The 21,824-nt window shown below is 43.4% G+C and overlaps 1 protein-coding gene across 7 annotated transcripts in view; it reads left to right on the plus strand.

Moving 5' to 3' along the window:
- The first annotated feature begins 2,404 nt into the window (after positions 1 to 2,404).
- Positions 2,405 to 21,824, plus strand: part of LOC131458908 (transcription factor COE1-A-like) — an 84,480-nt gene continuing 65,060 nt past the window's right edge. For 2 of the 7 annotated variants that reach the window (XM_058628249.1, XM_058628247.1), the window contains exons 1-6: positions 2,412 to 3,335; positions 4,044 to 4,200; positions 4,883 to 4,946; positions 6,208 to 6,263; positions 13,724 to 13,797; positions 17,422 to 17,490. In XM_058628249.1, the coding sequence (XP_058484232.1) occupies positions 3,208 to 3,335; positions 4,044 to 4,200; positions 4,883 to 4,946; positions 6,208 to 6,263; positions 13,724 to 13,797; positions 17,422 to 17,490 (548 nt within the window). In that variant the 5' untranslated portion in view covers positions 2,412 to 3,207. Of the gene's footprint in view, positions 3,336 to 4,043; positions 4,201 to 4,882; positions 4,947 to 6,207; positions 6,264 to 13,723; positions 13,798 to 17,421; positions 17,491 to 21,824 lie in introns of all 7 variants that reach the window. The other 5 variants (XM_058628248.1, XM_058628246.1, XM_058628250.1 and 2 more) reach the window with 5 other exon arrangements.

Raw genomic sequence — 21,824 nt, forward strand, 5'->3', positions numbered from 1 at the left:
CCTAACATAAGCAAGTAGTTATTTTATGGACATTTACTCCCCAAACCTGGCGGTCTCCATGACAACAGCAGTGTTTTGTTGTTTTTTTCTTCAAACCAAACATTTAGTTTATAGTTTAACTGTCAATTCAAGCAACATAATCTATTTGAATAAGGTCATATTTTTTCAGAACAAAAGCTCTGAACTCGATATGAGATTTTCATTTCTTTTGTGACGATAAGGCAATATGTAATATAAAATAATAATACTAGAGATATGCTGTGTGTTTGATAGACTCATCACAACGTTTGCAAAGTGTGTACCTAATAAAGTGGCACGTGAGTGTATGATCCAAGATACTTTGATGTTAAAGATAAAACTGAGAAGACAAAATGAATAACTTCACCAGACCATTTCTATATGTGGTTATACTCAGGTCAGACACACGATGGCGCTAGTGTATTATTTTATTTGAGCTTGAAACACACAGAGGCGTGTGTGTGTGTCAGAGGTGCACAGCAGGAGTCACAGCGCGCGCTCACAGTGTGCTTATTTCTCCTACATGACGTTTTTCTTTCATCTGCCATCTTTGTTCCTGCTCTTTAAAATCTTTGCTTACTGTCTGAAATAATGCAACATGTTATAATGTGTAATTATAATTATTATATATTATAGTATTTAATGTAAAGCTCAGATTGTTCAGTTTAAATGATCAGTGTGTGATGTTTCACTGATGATTCAAGTCAAGTTATAAATGTCTCTCTATTACTTGTGCAGGTTATAATAATTATTATCTCATAAGATGTTTGACCTCATCAGACTAAAATTTAAACAAAATCCCCAAATGTTGGAAAATATACATTTGACATTTTGAATTCTTTTTATTTTTATAATACAATCATATATTTTCCTTTTCCTGCACAAAAGTGTAAGCTTTCAATTCGAGCGCAGGCCTATAATTAGGAGCACACGTGCACTGATTCATGTGTTCTTAAATAATCTTAGATGAGCTGGTCCTTTTAACCCACATGGATCGATCCAAAGCCCTGTCGCTGCTCCTCCATTCACACATTTCATCCTGCACAGGCTGATCCGCCACTTCTCTTTCTCCCCCGTCTTTAAGCAGGAAAAGTGGAACATAAAAGACGCTCATTCTATAGTATAATCAAGGTCAAGAACGTTTTTCAATAACCGCTGGGAATTGGGAGCCTGGAGCTGCGCCAGTGCGTCCTGCCAATCATTCCCCTCACAGCCAACGCGCGGCTGAATAATACTGAAGTTGTTGACCTTTTTGCACCTCGACAGATCAATGCCTTGTCGCTTTATTTTTCAAGCGGAGTTCAGAAATGATCCATGCGAGCCTATTAATATTTGTGTTTTTTTACTTTGGATCCCTCCCCCCTCCCTCACGGCGTCGGTGCATGTGATAAATTGTTTGAAATAACAGATGGTGCTGCAGGGAGAGACAAAGCAGGGGAGAGGGAGAGAAAAAAAACAACAACCTGGTAGCAATTATCCTCAATTACGCTCATTGTTATTTTGAGCTAATTATTGTTATTGTCACTTTAGTTTGCGCGTCTTGCGGCGCTGGCCCGCAATAATGCGAGTCTGTGCGGGAGAGACAATAGAGAGCAGGGACGTGTTGTGACGATGAAATATGGCTTATGTAATTGAGCTTAACCAGTCGATCTAAATAAAACTTCCATGTGAGCGTATACGACATAGACGCGACACGTTCAACGCTCCATTAAAGAAATGTTTATGGTTCCTGTGAGAAAGTTTTGATTTTCTGGACACACATTAGAAAATAATATTTCTGGGCCTCAGCAGCTTAAACATCCAACCCAGGGGTGTGCACATATCTCAGCGGGGCGGGGTCAACTGGGGGGGAAAAGAGGCACCCCCTATAATATATACTATTATATATAATTATTAATATTTATTTCATTAAGCATACACTCGTGCACAAAGTTTCTACAAGATTTTTATTAAGGAAACTTACAGGTGTCAGAAATGATGACGTTGTGTGCATCACTATACACTTTTGATTAAATAAAGAGAATAAGAAGTATAAATATGGCTTTTTAAAGGTGTCCTTATACCTGCTCAGAGGACAACAGGTCCAGTGACATTTTAAAGTGTGTGTATTTTTTTCCTACATATATAATATGAAAAAAAATAAAAAATCAAATCCTCCTGATGAGCAATATTATATATAATACATATATAATATATGTATATATAGATGCACATTGAGTGATGAGCGTCAATTTGGCCAAAATGAAACTTTCCCGGTCGATTTTCAGCGTCGTGACGCACGGATTCCTGTTTTTAGTGCGACGTTCGTGGAAAGAAATCAATCCATCTGCTTTGAACCGGGACAGCGCGGTTTCACGGGGACAGAGCAGCGGAGGAGAGAGGGACAGAGGCGAGGACAGTGGGTGCTGACCTGTCTCCACTCTCCTCTCTGTTTAGGGGAGGCGTCTCCTCTCCCTTCTCTTCTCCGCTCTCCTCTCCTCCCGTCCTGTCTGTCCCCTCCCCTCTTTTCCCTTCCCATCCTAACTGCCACCCTCCTCCTCCTCCTCCTCCACCCTCAGGCAGGAGAAGCCCGTGTTTGGTTCTCGGAGAGTCAGTCCTTTGGGAAGGAGTCACGAAGCGTTTTCCTCAGAGAGGCAGAGAGAGAGCGAGAGAGTGCGAGAGAGGAGTGTGCAGTGTGGAGAGCTCGGGACTCACCCGCAGGACGCAGCGCTGCTCTGGACCTCAGCACACGTCCCACGGACCACAGGAGGACGAGAGGAGAACGCAAAAGCGTCAAGAAGTGTCAGCACATAATGATGACATCTCATCTGAGCGCCAGTTGATTTCTCCGCTGTCTTTTTTGTTCCAGCTTCTCCAAAGTGCGGCTCCCCGAGCGCAAGCCGGAGTGACTTTTTTTTTACGCACCTTTCCACGCCGCGTCCATCTGGTGATTTACACACGTGTTTTTAAGTGACTGGTTCATAGGATCCTACCATTCGGATGTGATCCCGCTCTCATGTTTTAACCGCAACTTCCTCCTTATGCAGGACTAAAGGAATAAAGAGTTGGTTTTGTGGCGAAGCAGCAGCAGCAGAAGGAGCAGAGCGCGCACCTTTACAAAGCCCCGCGTGAATCAGGAGGACAAGTGCACAGCGCAGCGGGAGACACGGACTAAAACCGGCACCAACACTGAGCTTCGGAGGTTTGTTCATGTTCGGGATCCAGGAGAGCATCCAGCGAAGCGGCAGCAGCCTGAAGGAGGAGCCGCTGGGAGGCATGAACGTCCGGGGATGGATGCAGGGGGGCGGCGTGCTGGACGCCAACACAGCCGCCCAAAGGTGAGCTCTTCCCCTTCCTTCCAGCCCGGAGGAGACACTGAACACACCCCACTGTCCTCACGCATGTGTGTGCTGCGTTTACTGACACATGGAAACAGCAGGATGTTGTTTTAATGTCAGGAGCGCGCAGATGTGCCTGGGCAAGTTGATGGAGGGGAAACGCGGAGCTGCTGCTGCTGCTGCTGTGTGGAGGAATCAACTTTCATTCCAGACATTTATGCAGATTAATTGCATAAATATTTCACAATTAAATAGTAAACATAAAGGCAACACATGTTTAAAACACACGCTTTTTTCCTTTCGTATTTTTGGAGTTTACTGAGCGTAAATCCAAAAGAGCAGTTAATAAATCTGTGATTAAGGTTTGAATATTGGGAAATTAAATCTGTCCATCTATAAGTGCAGCATAGTTGACCTAATAGTGTTAAATTGAATTAAATTGTGATGGAGAGTCAGTGATGTAAATGTTGACCTCCTGTCACAGATTATCATGAAAAACTACCTCCAGAATAAAAACGCTTTTCTTGTCATTAAAACGAAATAATTCATAGGTTTTTTCTGGAGTTTCTTCATCAACCTTTCACGAGAATACATCACTTATAAGACTTATAATGTTAAAAAAAAAGAAAGAATAAAAATATATATATTTCTATGAAGTGAAACTTCCACTGTCCCAACACCGACTCTTTGACGCCTGTGTGTCCGCAGTGGAGTGGGTCTGGCCCGGGCTCACTTTGAGAAGCAGCCGCCCTCCAACCTGCGGAAGTCCAACTTCTTCCACTTCGTCCTGGCGCTGTATGACCGTCAGGGTCAGCCTGTGGAGATCGAGAGGACCAACTTCGTGGACTTCATCGAGAAGGAGAAGGTCGGTGCAGAAGCTCAGTAACAGATTTAAATCCTGGAAGAGAATTTACGCACTGATTTTATTTTAGTAGATTTTAATTTTTTTTTTAAAAAAAGGCCTTATCATATTATCCCCCCGTGATTTACGACTTTACATATTAATGCCACATTTTAAAACTTCACTTATCACCTTATCACTTAATTATGATAATAATAATAATAATAATTATTATATGGCGTGAATTAGATGTATATTCTCTAACAGAAAAAAAGCCTCATTCGATTATTTTGTACATTTTACAAATAGTAAATCACAAAAAGTAAAAAAAAGAAAATAAATTGTTTTTTAAAGTTAGTTTAATTTACAGCTGGTTTAACACAACCACTTGTTCTGCACAAACAAACAAACAGCGTGGCCATCAATTATGACACTCTTTAAATTAGAGGTAACGTAGGGAGGGAGGAGGGATTTAATGTTGGATTTATTTGCCCCTGCAAACAGAACCAGTAATTACAGAGCAATTGAGAAGAAAAAAAGCCACAATCACATTGTGTTTACACGCGGTCAAATGACACAAACCACATGTTTATTTAATGCATGACCACTGTGAGGAATTCAATCACTCACTCAGCATACATGTGTTGTTTTTTTGTGTGATAAAAAAGTGTCACATTTAGCTGAGTGTTTGTTTGTCTATGTTAAGGAGATGAGCGGAGAGAAAACCAATAACGGGATTCATTACCGGCTGCAGCTGCTTTACAGTAACGGTGAGTTTTTGCCTCGTGGTGAATTTCATTTATGTCAAAATGTGTCAATGACGCAGTTGATTTATTCCTTTTAAGATGTGCAAAAAAAAAGTTGCACGTTTTTAATGTTTCACAAATGTTTAATTTGAGTGATTTTTTTGTTTCATTATTATTATTATTATTATTATTATTATTATTATTTCTTTGCCTAAACTGTTACAGAGCAGCATCTGCAGCAGAGGCTGCAAGGGGAATTAGTTGCAGCTTTGTGGCTTCATTGACTGTCACTGTCCTGAAGTGAGGACACACACTGTGAAAACAAGGCTGTGTGACAGTGAGACACAAAGTCTGCTGGCGGCACATCTTTATTTATTTATTTATTTTTGAGGTTTCCAAAAGAGTATGTAAATATGTCATACATTTTTTTTTACTCCAGAGAATGTACAACATAAAACACCAAGAACGAACCATGAAAAGAACAACACCTGGTAACAATATCAACACATAAGGAGAATTAAAACACCACAACACAGATTATTAACTATGTAAAATGTGCTTTAAAGTGCTTCAAGGAGTGTTGTGTTCAGGTTCAGGCCAATCATCTCAATCTGCAGCTCAAACAGAGAGAGAGACACAGCATCCTCTGGGATTAACATACACTACACACACAAACACACGTATGTGTATATATATATATATATATATATATATATATACATATATAATGTTTTATATTGTCCAAATTGACAGGTCTAATTATTGATTTAAATATCGTTTTGCATGTGGAAATGGACTGTGATACTGGGATTTTTTTTTTAAATGATTCTTTTAGCCCAAAGAAAAAAAAACCCTAAAACATTTAACATCATTATGAAGCATTAACAGCAGTCTAATGGTTTCTATGGTTTCGATCACGCACACACTCCCCCACAGTGTCATGACTGGAAACAGAAGCACACACACACACACACACACACACACACACACACACACAGAGTGTATGCGTCCTCAGACTGCTTTATTTTAGCATTCATTACACTTAAGGAAGTAAGGTAAGTAAGTAAAAAAAAAGAATAAATAAATCACAAGAAAAAAGAGCAGAACTAAATTAGAAATGATATTAGAATGATTCCTTGTAATGACCTCTTGACCCCTCACATTTCATGTTGCATGAGTAAGACTTAAGCTCTTATTTGACAGATAGATAGATATATAAAATGATTGAAATGCACATTTGAATTCTTACTGGATTGATTTTTGACTTCTCTCTGCTCCCCAACAGGCATCAGAACAGAGCAGGACTTATATGTTCGACTCATCGACTCCATGACTAAACAGGTAAACACACACGCACACGCACACGCACACACACACGCACACACACTCTCTTTGTGTGTGTGTGTGTGTGTGTCACCTCTAGCGTTACATCCCTGACAATGAGCTGCTTCACTGATCTGCCTGTTCTCTGCCGCCCTCCTTTATCCGCATACACTCACACGCACAAAAAGCAGTGTTTATGTGTGTCTAATTCTGTGGGTGGGTGTTTCCACAGTATAGATATGTGTGTGTGTGTGTGTGTGTGTGAGAGAGTGGGTGGGTTCGGGGCACACACACACACACACACACTCACTGCAAGGCTCCAGGCTTTTTTTTGCCTGTACTTCTCTCGCTGTGATTAGAGCGAGGAGGCAGCGAGAGGGTGTGGAGGAGCAGGAGCGTGATTCTGCCGCTCACGGTGGGAAGTGGAAAGATATAACGACGCCTCTGGGACTCAGTCTGCTGCGTGGAGAGCAGTTTCTGATCACGTCCAATTTATTGTTTGTTTGTTGCATCTGCATTTTCACGCGACAAGTGACGCAAAAAGAGCAGCGGACGGAAGACTGCTGCTGATGTTGGTGTCGATTACTTTGAGTTTTGTGGGGGAGAGGAGAGTGAGATCTTCTCCAGTGCGTCATATGTTTGTGTGTTTGTGTGCGGGTGTGAATGTGTGTCATTGTGTGTGGTATGGGACGAGGAGCCAAGAAGCCATGCTATGCACTGAACACTCGCTAATGTGATTCCATGATAGAGTCTCACACTGCTGCTGCCACACCGCACCACATACTGTGTGTGTGTGTGTGTGTGTGTGTGTGTGTGTGTGTGGTGTGTGTGTCTGGCAGGTTTAAGGGACCACACTGTTCCCTAACAACACTGTTTATCTCAAGCATAGAGGAGTAACGGCCAAGTACACACACAAACAAACACACACACACAGGGTCGCACTGCTATTCTTCTAAGGACACGTTATCCTGAACCTAAACCATGACCAGTTAGTGCCTAACCCTAACCTAAACTTAAAACCTGCCTCATTAGGACCAGGTTTGGGTCTAAAGAGGTAACAAATGCACACACTCGCTGAACTTGATCCTTTAAAGCATTTTAGTTCAGGGGCCATATTTGATCTCAAGTGGGCCGGACCAGGAAAATAATAGCATCATAACAACAATAACAACAAGAACTCATAAATGCAGAAGATGTACAAGCTCATATTGTTATTATTTTTCACTCATTTGTGTTGATTTTGTTTTATTTCTATAAAGTGTCTTTACCTGCTCAGTATTGTGCGGCTCTGTTAAGACACGTGCTGTATGAATGAAGATTATTACTCTATAGTGAGCGCGCGCTGAGTTTAACCATCAAAGCCAAACAAACACATTCAAGCGACTGACGAGGCTGATCTGACGGGAGAGACTCTTTTAAAATCTATATTTCATATCAGTAATTCTCTGTAAACGCTGAACTGCGACAGGCCTGGAGAGAACCGCAGCGAAAACTGGCACATTAATGATGCAGTATATTCCTTTTTTTTTCATGGCTTCTGTTTATTTAGCCGCCTTAAATAGACACCGTTCCCCCCCCCCCCCCCCCAATAAAAAAAACTATCATTTGCTAAACATCTCCAGCACCGCACGCTGAGGCTCGTCGAGGGGCTGCGACTAAACTCTATTTATAATCCAGCTGTAGAACTAACACGGCACCGAGTTCAAAGGCAACAAGCACCATGGGAGCCGTGGAGTTCTGAATGCAAACAAATTAACTGGTCACGGAGGGTTCAGGTACTAATAGCGAGAGCTGATGATACTAATTTGTCTAAGAAAATGGATAATAAACCCCAGGGACGTGGTACACTTTTTAGTGGGGACCAATGAAAGCGAGCCCCGGGAAGAGGATCGCTTAAGCTGCATTTCCACTAAGTGGTATGGCTCGGCACGGCTCGGCACAGCTCGGCACGGCTCGGCACAGGACTGTTGATAATAGAAATAATGTAAGGAGCTGACAGGTTGACAGGAAGTGATGTCCAGACTTTGGTGTAAACACAAATTAAAATACGGATTTGTTTGCTGATTGCTGCCGTCCGGTATTCAAATCTGTAAAAGCCAGGTTGGATTTTGTGTGAGTGTAGTGTTGCTGCATGGTGTTATTTGGCTCATATCACTGATTCTGTTTATTTCACACTTCTGATAGTAGTTCCTCTGCCAGGAAAGTAAATCCCACTCAAGTGTTTGGCACCTAAAGCTGGCACCTACATCTGTTATCCTGCTTCTTCCCCCCCCCCCCCCCCCCCCCAGTCTGTCTTGTGAGTGTTTTGCTGGGTGGGCCAGTACCGATTGTGTTAAATGGAGGAGCGGAGCACCTCCAGTCGTCAGAAGCAGAGCGACTCTCTTCCAGAGAATAAAAGGACCTGTCAGTTACGGCCCTGTCGGATCACTAGCTCGCTAGTCGACCCCGACGCTAACGCGGGAGGAAGTGTTGCGAACGGCTGCTTGTTTACACGCCACGCGTGTCATGCTACTTCAAAAGGTGGGGAGGAGAGAGAGAGAGCGGGGGAGATGCTGCATGAAAGGCTGGGTGAGGCGGAGAGAGGGGAGGATGAAAGAGGAGTGCAGAGCAGATGAGGTGACAGCATGAAGACGCGCCGAGATTGGAGCTCCACGTGGCTCAGGTTGCCGAGCAGGAGAGACATTAGGAACTTAAGACGTCACTTAAGCACACGATATACGTCTCTGAGTGGCATCTGAAGGGGTCATGATGCGATAAAGTGTTAGAGGAAGTCCTAACAGTTTTGGTTTTTGATTTGGTGTCAACGTTAGGCCGAGCAAGGGAGTGCAGTAAATAGGAACTGGAGTTGTTTGCATGGAAATGAAAAGTTATTTTAAATTATTTAAAGCCGCTTTAAGAGGTTTGTGCTGGTTTGCAGATGTTTAACACGCCGCTCAACCCTGGCTTCACATTTTGCTCGTGTACGATACAGTAACCGCAATGTTTGTCACTGAAAACTGTGGAGTTTTTGCAGGAAAGGTGTAAAGTTCACTCTGTGGAACCTGACGGCGCTACAGTGAAAGCAGATGTTTAATGGATGTTTGTGTCTTTTTAATGGACCCTCCGTGGACCGAGGGTTTGACGAGAGCAGCTCATCAAAATGACTCGGAAACTGTTATTTCAGCTTTACGGGTTTAAGTTGCTCTCAGACAACATTTATCCACCCCTTCTGATTTTTGGAAGAAAGCACACTTTCATCAGGCCTATTTCTGTTCGTAAAGATGAATGCCTTTCCCTCGTACAAGGTGTGAAGAGAGAAAGGAAAAGAGCAGGGATGGGAGAGAAGGGGGGGGAAAGAGTTTGAGGTGACACAATGATGCATGTTTGTCCAGCGTACGAAGCAAGTTCAGAGGAAGTTGTTGCCTGGCCCACTCTTTTCCCATGGCACAGCAGTGAGCAGGTCTAATCATAGACAGACGTGTGGCTTATATAAAGTACATTTCCTTTTCAGAATCTGTCAGTTGTGTCTTTCCCTGCAGCTCCCGCACTCACTTAAGTAAAGGAAAATATTAAATTCAGATGTCTGGATATTGGACCAATTTTAGTGGGGCTTTTTTTGTTATTGAATATGTTGTCGGCGTGGATACCTGCGTTCAGGATACATACATCGGTCTGAGGTGGAAACTGTTGGAAATTGGCTCTAGATTATGTTTTGGTTTCACGTGCCGACATCAGTCAGGTGTGCATACAGTAAGTGCTGGACTCCTGGACCACCAGGAGCTTTTAGCTGTAATATAAGAACAGTCATGGACAATGATAACTGACAGGAGGCCCCGGGGTGCTCGGGTCTGGTCGGTAAAGGGGCGGAGATTGGAGTAAATGAATGGACCCGGAATGACTCGCACACAACACGAGTCGCTTTATTGGACCTTTATTGGAAGTTAATCCACTCTACACCCACCATAAAAAAAAAAACTAAACTCACAGTAAAGATACAGTTATTAACATACAATGCAAAGAATCTCGCGCTTCCCAATAAATACAGATGTTCTGCTCTTAATAAGCACTCAAACCAGGACGCTGTGCTCTGCTTCTCCTCTAACGACATACTTAACAGCGAGTGATATGATTGTAGGTCGTACTTCATTCGGCTCCTGTCTCCAAATCAAACTGCCCCATTTAAGTTTTTAACCTTAACAAACACATGACACAATGTTCACGTCACTGAAATCACAGTTCATTTTTTTTTTTTAAATAAAAGTATAAAGAAATAAGAAAACGCAGTATATATTCTTTCAAATATCACAAATTAGGATTATACAAGCGAGCGACAGAACCAGTTTAAACGTGATGGATTTTATTTGCTGGTCCACTGATGCAGTCGTCCTCTGGGATTTGTCCCGTTATGCCAGGTGACCAATCTGACACTGCACACAGCTATTAGTGCTCAAATGCTCTGGGCTACAACAATATTGTAATGGGGCCCCCAGAGTGCACTGTTTTACATGAACGCATCAGAGCTCCGTAAAGGGCCACAGAGATCAGCCTACAGCCCCTTGGTTCATCTTGGGGCCCCATATGGAACTCTCTCGCCCCGGAGGGCCACAGTTTGCTGAAATACAAACAATATTCATGCAATATTTTTGATTTTTAAATGTCTATTCTTTGTGTCTCATTTCTGCTGGAAATTCATTGACAAACTGGAAAATTGAGCTTAAAAATTAAAAAGAAATGCAGGGTTGTAATGTAACAATGTACAAATACTTTGTTACTGTACTTAAGCACAACATTCAAGTATCTGAACTTTACTTTATTTATGTCTCTCGCTACTTTTACGCCACTACATTTCCTCTAACTGCCTTTGTTACTACCAAATAAAATCAGACTCCCAGAGCCAGGAATTGAACACACAACCTTCCAGTTGAAAGACAACTTGCCCTACCACTGATCTACCATGGCTCAATCCTAACTCTTCACTTTACTTTTAAAACTTAAGTACGTTTTATATCAAAAGTACCGTATATTTCATATATTTTCAAACTTTTACTTAAGTAATATTATAAAGAGTGACTTCAACTTGTACCAAAGTCATTTTCTGGTAAGATACTTGTGCTCTACTTTATACAAGACTGAAAAAATTATAACTTTCATAAAAATGACTACAGTTATTGACCCTTAAATTCAACCTTTAACTTAATTCATCCGCTTGTTACCAATGGCGCCACAAATGAATCCGCCAGTTTATTTTTGTTTTGGTGTAGCGTCAAAAATATAACTTTCATATGAAGAATGAAAGGCGTTAAGCTACACACATAAAATACTCTATCGTTCTGTCATTTTTTTCAAGGCAGTGGACATAATGGTGGCAGGAAACAAGTCGAAGATGTAGCTTACAAATAACCCTACTGCAGGTAATTGGTGGTGATGAAATCACTTTTGGAGCAAACCTTTTATTATTTTATTATTTTTTCGGTCCCAGACTGAAGGAAATCTCCAAATAACGCCAGCCCTGTACGTTTCTAACACACCTGAATCAAATGAATGGCTCGTTATCAGTGTTTGAGCAGGAAATAGTTAAAACACGCAACGGAGTGAGTCCCCAGGACCAGGATTAAGGGTGCCTTCACACCAGTCAGTCAGTCATCATCTACCGCTTTATCCTCTGCCAGAGGGTCGCGGGGGGTGCTGTGCCAATCTCAGCTACATCGGGCGATAGGCGGGGTACACCCTGGACAGTTCGCCAGTCCATCGCAGGGCCACACACAGATAGAGACAAACAACCAGTCACTCTCACACTCACTCCTATGGTCAATTTGGAGTGTCCAATTTACCTATCCCCACATTGCATGTTTTTGGACTGTGGGAGGAAGCCGGAGTACCCGGAGAGAACCCGCGCACACAAACTCCATGCAGAAAGGCCCTTGTTCCAACCGGGGCTCGAACCTGGGTCTTCTCGCTGCAAGGCGAGAGTGCTAACCACTACACCACCGTGTGGCCCCGCCTTCACACCAGTTCCTTCTTAATCGAACCCTGCTCCGTTTGCGCGGGAAGTCCGCCTTCGTTTGGGGAGGTGTGGACTCTGGTGTGCATCACTTTGAACCAAATGCATTGTGGGTACAGAAGTTGCCCTGTATTAACCAACAGATGAGCGACTTTTCTTGTTCACTGTTTGTCGTGTCTTCTTCTCCTTTGGTCATTTTTGACGCACCCATTCACACGCTGAAAAGTGGGTGTTAAGTGTCTTGCTCAAGGACACATAATTAGAAATTGAACCCACAACCTTCCAGTTGAAAGACAATTCGCCCTGCCACTGAACTACCGTGGCTCAATCCTTACACCTCAGTTTTTGAATACTTTTACTTCTAAAACTTAAGTACATTTTTATACTTTAAGACTTTTACTTAAGTAATATTCTAAAAAAATGATTTCCTGGTTGAGTGGTCCTCAGGTTCTGGATGAGGCCTAAAGTTCCCCTGATGGCAGCAGGTGGTGTAGAACAGGAAAGTGAAACTTCTTTGCTGTCACAGCATGTGTGTGTTTTTATTGACTGAGTGATAGGTTAGTGGTGTGTGATCCGTCCCTCGTCTCCTGACACAGAAACATTTACCCTGTGTATCGCGAGAGCAGATGGAACGCGGTTGTTATTCTGCTTGTTTTTCGGAACAGATCGCGAACAAGGTGTGTGTGCATAATTGTGTGTGTGTGTGTGTGTGAGCGGAGGGTGTCAGACGGCCCGTGCGGAGACAGTGGGTGTGAGAGGGTGTATGTGAAGGTGTTAGTGCTGAACTACGTGTTCTTGGAGGTGAAGTGGGAACTGAACTGTTACCCCAGTCACACTGAACATGGTGCAGGAAAACAGAGAGAGAAACAGTCAGAAAAACTCCGCACAGTCTCACCAATGCACCAATTTATCAGGAATACATGTGTTAAAGTACTATTTTGTCATTTGTGTTTTATTGAGTTAAAAAAATATTTATATTTTGTATCAGAATACTTCAATGTCATGTGTTTTGGTATTTTTTAAAATGCTGTAAAATGCTAATATACAGTAGAATGTCTTTGAAACAACACGATGACCATTGTATTGGATGGAAATAGGATGTTACATTTAAATATAACTGCCAACATTAGTTACACAACATTAGTGCCGCCACGTCATCCATTTGGATTGATTATTGATTCATTGTGGGCTTCATCTGTTTCTGAACAAAAAGTAAATAAAGAAGGAAGAGTTCCTTCAATCTGAGTAGTTTCAGTGTATTTGTAGTTTATTTTGATATTACTTCTTGATAGTGAGAAGTAAAGTAAATTTAGCATTTTATTATACAGTTTACCACCACTGCCAGTTTTTAAGAGCTTTACTTTCCATACAGGACGTCAAAGTTGTTTCTTTCTATTTATACTTTTTCTTCAAGGACTTTGGATGTCACATGGTAAAGATTTAGCGACGTTTATTTTTAATAATTTCTCTCCTCTCTTTGTCTCTTTTCTTTTTCCAGCCAATTGTTTATGAAGGCCAAGACAAGAACCCAGAGATGTGCAGAGTGCTGCTGACACACGAGATCATGTGCAGGTGAGGACGTCTGCGTCACGCCTTTCATCATCCATCCTCCAACATCCTCTCCTCCCCTCTCCTCTCCTCTCCTCTCCTCTCCTCTCCTCCCCTCTCCTCTCCTCTCCTCTCCTCTCCTCTCCTCTCCTCTCCTCTCCTCTCCTCTCCTCTCCTCTCCTGCAGCACACTTTCTTCATCTGCAGAAAACTCCTCACCAACAATCACTTCTCTGTTCTCAATACATCTTTTATTATGTCACCCTCATTAACCCCCCCCCCCCACACACACACACATGCACACACAGATGTATAGATGCGTACACATGCGAAACCTCATCTGTTGAGGAAGATCAGTTTTAGCTATCAGAGTCGTTGCTTTAATTAAAATCTAAAGATGAATTTCTTCAGAAGTAGGTTGGGAGGAAAGCGCTCTATTTATAGACACATTTTACCAACCTATCCTATACAATAGAAGACGTGTGTGTGTGTGTGTGTGTGTGTGTGTGTGTGTGTGTGTGTGTGTGTGTGTGTGTGTGTGTGTGTGTGTGTGTGACGCCTGGTTAATTAGGACACAGAGAAACTCATTAGTCAATCTGAACCCTCCTGTTGTTTCACGGCTAACAAATGGGCCTTCCTCCTCAGTCTGACTATAAAATATAGGCAGGCACTCTCTCCTTCTCTTACACACACACACACACACACACACACTGTATACTCACAAAGAAGTATTCATGTGCAAGCCTCGCTTGCTCACACCAGTTATAAAAATTCAAATTTAGCACATGAATTAAGTTGTTCTTATTCCCTGACCTTGTCAGTGAACAACTTTAAGTGTAACAATATAAATTGGGGCTCATCTGTATGCGCGAGCAGGGATTTTAACCATGAAATCAGCCGCACTAATATTTTATTCTATAGCTCGCTGAATGCTCCTCGGGGCAGTTCCGCCGCAGCGCTTTATGGAAAAGCCTATTGAAATTCTGATGTGATTTGCAGAGGAATTTATAAACAAATTGTATCTGGCAAGAGATTTTTTTTTACTGTAAATGATTGTTGTTCATCACTCTCCTGCGCATTACATGTACTGTATATGAAGTTGGAGGGGCCTCCGCCCTGTGGGATTATTCAAACATTTCCTCATGGAGTGAGAACGCAACAGTGCAGAAAAGTATGACTTTGTAAACACTCGCTGGCCTTTGCAGCCGCCGCTGTGGGGGTCAAAGCTACGGCTGCTCCCTCGTGTTCTCACATGCTGATTCTGCAGCGGGGGCCTCGCCGCGGCGCGCGGCGTCCAACACACACAACAAAGAGCTCGGGGCGTCCATTAATCAGTGTGGCTCATTGTCATGGACGGGCTATTAGCCATATGCTCCCAGCCAATCTGCCACCCTACAGCCCTGCATCAAAAACCTGCTCGCAGCTTCTGGCACAAAACCACTGAATGGTTTTACTCCAGAGTGGTTGACTGAGTTGACTCTAATGTGTCATGTTTTTAGTAAAAAGAAAAGGGAAATATCTTGGAAAACACAACTAAATATAGAGTCATTTATTGTAGTATGTCTGATAAACAGAAGCCAGTAGTATTCTCTCTATCATCAAAACTAGATCATAAAACATGTACATATGTACTTGTATTTGTCGCCTCTTTGGGACATTTTCTGGCCCTGACCTCATTAGGACCAATATTCCTCATGGAGACCTAAACCTGGTCCTAATGAGGCAGAAACTGGTTCCCAAGGAACTGGTTGAGCTTAGGGGCCAAGATTTGAATAGTGGTCAGGTCAAGGTTAGAGTTAGGATTAATTGGTTATGGTGTCCAAACGAATGGAGATCCATTCAGTGTCCTTAGAAGAATAGCTACAACTGACCTGTGTGTGTGTGTGTGTGTGTGTGTGTGTGTGTGTGTTTGGAGGAGGAGAGGATGCAGCAGGGGGAGCGTGGATGATTAGATCACCAGGATCCAGGGAAATAAGTGCTACATTACCCCCATCCCGCCCCTCGTTTTCCTTCCCACTACCCCTCCATTTATAACATCTTCCACTCTTCCTCCCTCTTCTCCTCTCCCTCCACTCATCATCAACCTCTCCCCCCCCCCACACCCATCTTTCCTTGCCTCCTGTCCTGCCTTCCCCATGGCTTCATAGCCGTCCAATCTCACCCCCCCCCCACCCCCCGCCGTTGCTCCCCTATTCTCCCATTCCCTTATCGCCTCTTTTCCTCCCCTCTAACCTCTCGCTGGTGCTCTGCTCTTTCTCCGACTGGGCTGTGAAGTGACCCAGATCATAGAGGAGCAGAGAGGAAATGACAGGGAGAGCAGAAAGGCAGGTAGAGCAGCAAATGGAGGAGACAATGTGTAAGGTGTAATGTATCAGTCTCTTTCTTTTCACCTCTGCCATCTGTGACAGTGGGAAACCTGAGACGTCTCCCCTTCCTCTTCTTCCCACCCAAACCTCATCCTCACCCCTCCCACTTGTCCTCTCTCTCTCTCTCTCTCTCTCTCTGTCACTCTCACCCTCTTGTTTTAGCTTTCCCTCCCATGCTCCCCTTTTACTCTTTACTACCGTTCCCCCCCAGGCTTTATCGCTCCCCCCCCCGCCTCCCCCGCCCCCTCCTGCTTACACCTTCATTCATAATTGATGCATGCGAGGAAGACAGACTTGTAGTGTGCACATGTGTGAATTCTGGTGCACACCATGTCAGGTTTCTCTTGCTTTTCGTTGCGTACGAGTGTGTTTACTCCACCCTGAGCCTCTTTATTTGTCTCCAGCTGTTCATCAGCACAATGTTGCTGGTTTTAATACTTAAAACTCAAAATTCTGCTTGAAATAATGACTTAATGAATCTGTACTCGGCCAGTGGGTCAAATATTTCACATCATTTCCAAACAAAATATGAAATATAAATGATTTTATAGTTTTTTTTTTGCATTATATATGGCCAGTATAGTGTATGTAGCTCCCTTATAGGCAGAACCCCACTGTTTTATTTGGCTTTAATTTGTTATTTCAGCTAAATTACCTCCTTGTGCATTGTGCTCGGCTAATAAACACAGACACTGCTACCAGACAGAATTCATCAACGTCTTCTTTGGCTCAGTGTGGATCAAAAACAAGAAAAATAACGCTTCTATTTAAAGAGACATGAATCCCGCACACTGTCTTTCTTGCTGTAAATGTTAAAAAACACTTCCAGGTGGTCGGCATGTCACGTCCTTCCTTAGCTACTCACTGGATTTGGGTTTTTATTCATAAAAGTTGATTTCACTCAACAAAGCTGCATCATCTGTAACATCATGTGTGTAACTGCTCTGACATGAAAATCTTAATCCACCTCCTGACAGTGCAGTGCATGCACTGAGATGTAGCAGCACTTTGAGCTTTCAGATCCCCAGCGCGCGTTTGTTTTCCACGCCTTTATAAGTCTGTAGTCTTATCAAGGGAAAGCCTCTCTCCAACTTTAAGACAGATTTGATCAAATCCAGTGAAATCTGCCTGAGAACAAATTTCTATACCGCGAACAAAGCGCGGAATGGAGAGCGCTCTCCTTTTGTGCGCCTAAGTCTGACACTCTGTTATAATATACTGTACAATCCCTGTGTCTAACTTTTCTCCAACTCTGCACTGTCTTCTTTTTTTTTTTCTTTCAGTCGGTGCTGTGACAAGAAGAGCTGTGGAAACCGTAATGAGACACCCTCAGACCCTGTTATCATTGACAGGTACCGCCTGCTCTCACTTTGTCTCATTCTGTCACACGCACACACACACACACACACACTGACAGTGTGATGAGTGTTGACCCATTTGAACGACGGCTGTCTCTCCTGAAATAGACGCTCCTCAGATGAAACCGGTGTCTTCTGAAGGATGGAAAGATTTCCGCTCACATTTTTATGTTTGTTTTTTTTTTTAACACAAAGAGGTCGAGGAGTAGATTTGCCGCGAGTTGCGTGATTTAAACGCACACATTTTTATTTCTGTTCAGTTGTGTTAACGCTGACCTGTGCTGAGGGGACAGAAATGCACACACACACACACACACACACACACACTCGCACCTACTGACTGTAAAGAAAGTGTATGTTTCCACTACGTAATCCAAAATGAAAAGCTGTTTACGAGCAGGAGATGTCTGCCATTTTCACTGCCACTCCTGTCTGTCTGTCTCTTTCTTTCTTCTTGTCTGTCTGTTTTTTTTTTTTGAGATGAAGGACTGAAGTCATCCCTCCTCCTCCTCCTCCCCCCCCTCCTCTCCTCTCCTCTCCTCTCTTCTCTTTTCTGCCTCTCCTACAGCAGCACAGGAAAATGGGTCATGAGCAAAGGAAAAAAGTGACAGAGAAAAACTGAAATGAGATCCAACCTCATTTTAATCTGATTTGTTCTCGGCAGTTGTTTTAACCCTCTGTGAGCAGGTTTTTTTTTTTTTTTTTTGTAATTCACAAGGGGAGAAGTGAAACGGTGCTGATGCTCGTCACTCTCGACCAGGGAACCCAATTATCGATTTTTCGGGCGGTTGCAACGGAGAAAAGGTCAAATCCAGTTCACGCTAGGGTACGAAATACTGAATTTACACACGTTCCGTTGTATTTGGAGTAAATATCACCCTGTTTGATGTGGAATTGGGTACAAGAAAATCTTAATTTATAGAGAAATAGTCATCTGCCAGGCAATAAACCCGTTTATTTTACAGTCAAATGACACTTCATAACCCCAAAGCAATGTTTTAGCTCAGTTCTGACACTTGAGACTGACAAACATGTATAAGAATTGTTGTTTTATTTATAAACCACAAAGTAAAACATGTTGCAGGCAACATAAATACTCTGTTCTGTCTTCTCAGCTCAAATATACATAAATGAATGTTGCCACGTCGGCATTTATCAAATCAAATATTTGATAAAAGCAGTTCGGTGTGCAGAACTATAACTATATTTGTGACATTTTAACCTCTTTCATAACAAAAAAAAAAAGTGATTTTTACCACTTTCCCTTATGGCGATAACCTTTTGGTGTTAGTCCTGTTTCTGTAAATGTTTGAAATGATCCTCTAAAGTTGACGTGTCCGTACGGCTGAATGTGTGCACGTCGCATTATAGTATCTTTACACTGCAGCCACTTTTCCCTCTGTTTTTCTTGGCTATCTCAGACCTCTCAGCTTACACACCACTATACATTCGCCTGGGAGGAATGCATGCCTCCATGTGGGGGGATGTGACTTGGGTTGGACCATAAATAGAAAGAAAAGGTGATATATTAGACACAAACACGACTTAATAACGTATATATAACCTAAATACTATATGTGTGTTTGCCTCGTGCGGCTCGACTATTTTAAGGCTTGTCCTGTTTAAATTTTTTCCCCCTTTCAGCTGTTTTTGCTCTGTACAGTAAAACAGTGGCAAATTGATTTCTTGAGTATGATCACACGCGCGTATTATATACATTTTTACTGTATTTCCTCATGTGACCTGATACCACCACAGATATCGCACTTCAAAGATCGTTGATAGCGCTATTCGACGCGGTGTTTGTTTACTTGCGTCACACAGAGTGAGTAAAAATCCTCTTTATCAACATGAATTCCTACACTTTACAAATGAGATATGAGACATTTATTGATTATTATTAGTGTGACAGCCTGGACTGTGCAGTGTAACCTTGACTCTTTAGATGATTATCATTCTTAATATACACTGTCGAACCATAGTGACTCACGGTACGATGGTCTGTGTTAGATCTCAAAACAGTCGTACGCACGTTTTGAATATAAACAAACGTCAAAGGCAACAACAACAACACTGCGCTAGTAAAGCGAGGCGGCTACACGAGTGCGATTTATAATCCAGGTCAGATCAAACACAGCGGGTCAAGCAGCAGATGTCAGTCGATACGATGCGTCACGTTTCCACTTCCAGTGCAGACAGGAAGTCGGAAGACAAAGTAGAGTTTGAGCACTTCCTCGCAAAGTGTGGTTTTGTGTGTGTGTGTGTGCGTGTGTGTGTTTCATTGCGAGAAGAGAGGAGCTGAGTGAATTGTGGGAGATGTCAGGGAACTTGGTCAGGATGGAATGTCAAGGTTACCGTGGATACCGTGGGATACTTCCTGTACACCGCCCCCCCCCCACCCCCCCCCCCCCACCCCCACTTCCCCACTCCTCAGTGGTTCACAGCCTCTAAGTTTAACATCTGGATCTCTGCTGTCCAACATGTGGAAAGAGAGAAAGAGAGAAGTCGCAATAAGTGCGGCGAGTGTGCCAATGCTTGTAAACAATCGGATCATAAAACACACTTTTCTGGCACGTCGTGAGCAAATGAGCAAACACACTCTGTGGCCACTTTATTAGGTACACGAGCACCAGAGGGAGCGGGGAAGGGATCGTGTTCATGTCACAGCACTAATGACTCCTGTCGGATTTTTATTTATAATAACCAGATGGACAGAGGAGTGTGGGACCGAAGACAGAACACACATACCTTTATACATGTTCCACGCGTTTAGATCAAGTCAACCGGGACTTGTTCCATTTAAGATGAAATTCTGCTTGACTGAGAACCTTCACCCATACAGCATGTGACGCGCCACTGTTGGCAGGTCAGATAATCCTGAGCCGTCCATCACTGCCTCAGCAGCGGTGACGTCATGCGGAGAAAAGAACTACGGAAAGTTATTTCATTTGTACGAGAAAAAAAAAAAACACATGTGACTGACAGCTCATCGCTTTGTGCCAGTGACGAAATCAGTCCCTGTGTGCACTTGTGCGTATGTGTGTGTGTGCGTGACTGACAGCTAGTTTGTTGTGCCAGTGTCTGTGTGTGTGTGTGTGTGTGTGTGTGTGGCCCAGTTAATCCATGTTGTAGCACAGTGAGTGTCCCGCTGCCTCTCAGGGTTAATATAGGGTTAACGACATGCAACGATATCCCATCATACGCCTGCTTGACTCCTAAAGAGCCACATCCACTCCACTCCTCTGTGTGTGTGTGTGTGTGTGTGTGCGTGTGTGTGTGTGTGTGTGTCTGCCATTCAGCTTCTCATATCTGTCTTTTCTCAGTCACTCAACATCCTCATCGCCTTCTTTTTTTGTTCCTTTTGCCTTTTCCCTGCTCCTCAACTTCTCCTCTGGATTCATCTCCTCCTCATCCATCTCTCTCTCTCTCTCTCTCCCCCCTCCCTCCCTTCCCCCCATGCTCTCTCTTTCTCCTTTTCTGCCTTTGCCTTCGTTCTACTGTCTCCGTGGCCCTGAGGGGTTACCTACCTCACTGCTCAGCTCGCTGCCTGTTTAGACATCGACGATTGGCTTAATAGGCTCAGGCTGTGTGCATGTGTGTGTGTCTGTGTGTGTGTGTGTGTGTGTGGTTATAGGGGGTTATAGTCTCAGGCAGTGTGTGCTCAGAGCTCAGATCAGTGTCAAGACTTGGGGAAAGCGGTTTTAAAAGTGTGTGATATTGTGTGTGCGTGTGTGGGGGGGGGTTATGGGTGCCAGTGTGTGTCCTCCCAAAGTCTAAAGGGGCCCACATAAGCCTGAGGGGTTTAAGGGGTTCCCTGTGTGTGTGTGTGTGTGTGTGTGTGTGTAATCTATAGGGTTAAGAGGGGTCACCGCTTGAGGAAAAGATGATGGGAACGAGAGGATGGAGGAAAAGGACAGTGGAACGACTGCAGGAGGAGGTGATAGTCATAAGAAAGCATTTACATGGAGTAAAAGGAGGAGTGAGAGGAGGTGGAGAAAGGAAAGCCGGAGTCTTGACAGAAGGAGGAGAGCAGGGAGGTGAGGAGGAGCGGAGCAGTGTTTGTTTCAGGGGATAAGAGCCTCAGTCTGGGGAGTCCTGTCAATCAAAGAGCACAGGGTGGGGGACGAGGGGGCACTGTCAATCAGCTGGATGAGGAGGCAGGAGGCAGGAGGAGGAGGAGGAGGTGAAGAAAGGGAACAGAGGGGGGATCGTCTAAACGATCTCTTCATCTTTCTGTCTTTGTTTCCCGCACTATCTCTCGTTCTGTGTCTCGCCCTCTTTTGTCCCAGTTACCAAAATATCTCTGCCAACCTGGTCTGTCACTGTTC

This window comes from Solea solea, chromosome 4 (genome assembly GCF_958295425.1).
Source record: "Solea solea chromosome 4, fSolSol10.1, whole genome shotgun sequence".
Lineage (NCBI taxonomy): Eukaryota > Metazoa > Chordata > Actinopteri > Pleuronectiformes > Soleidae > Solea > Solea solea.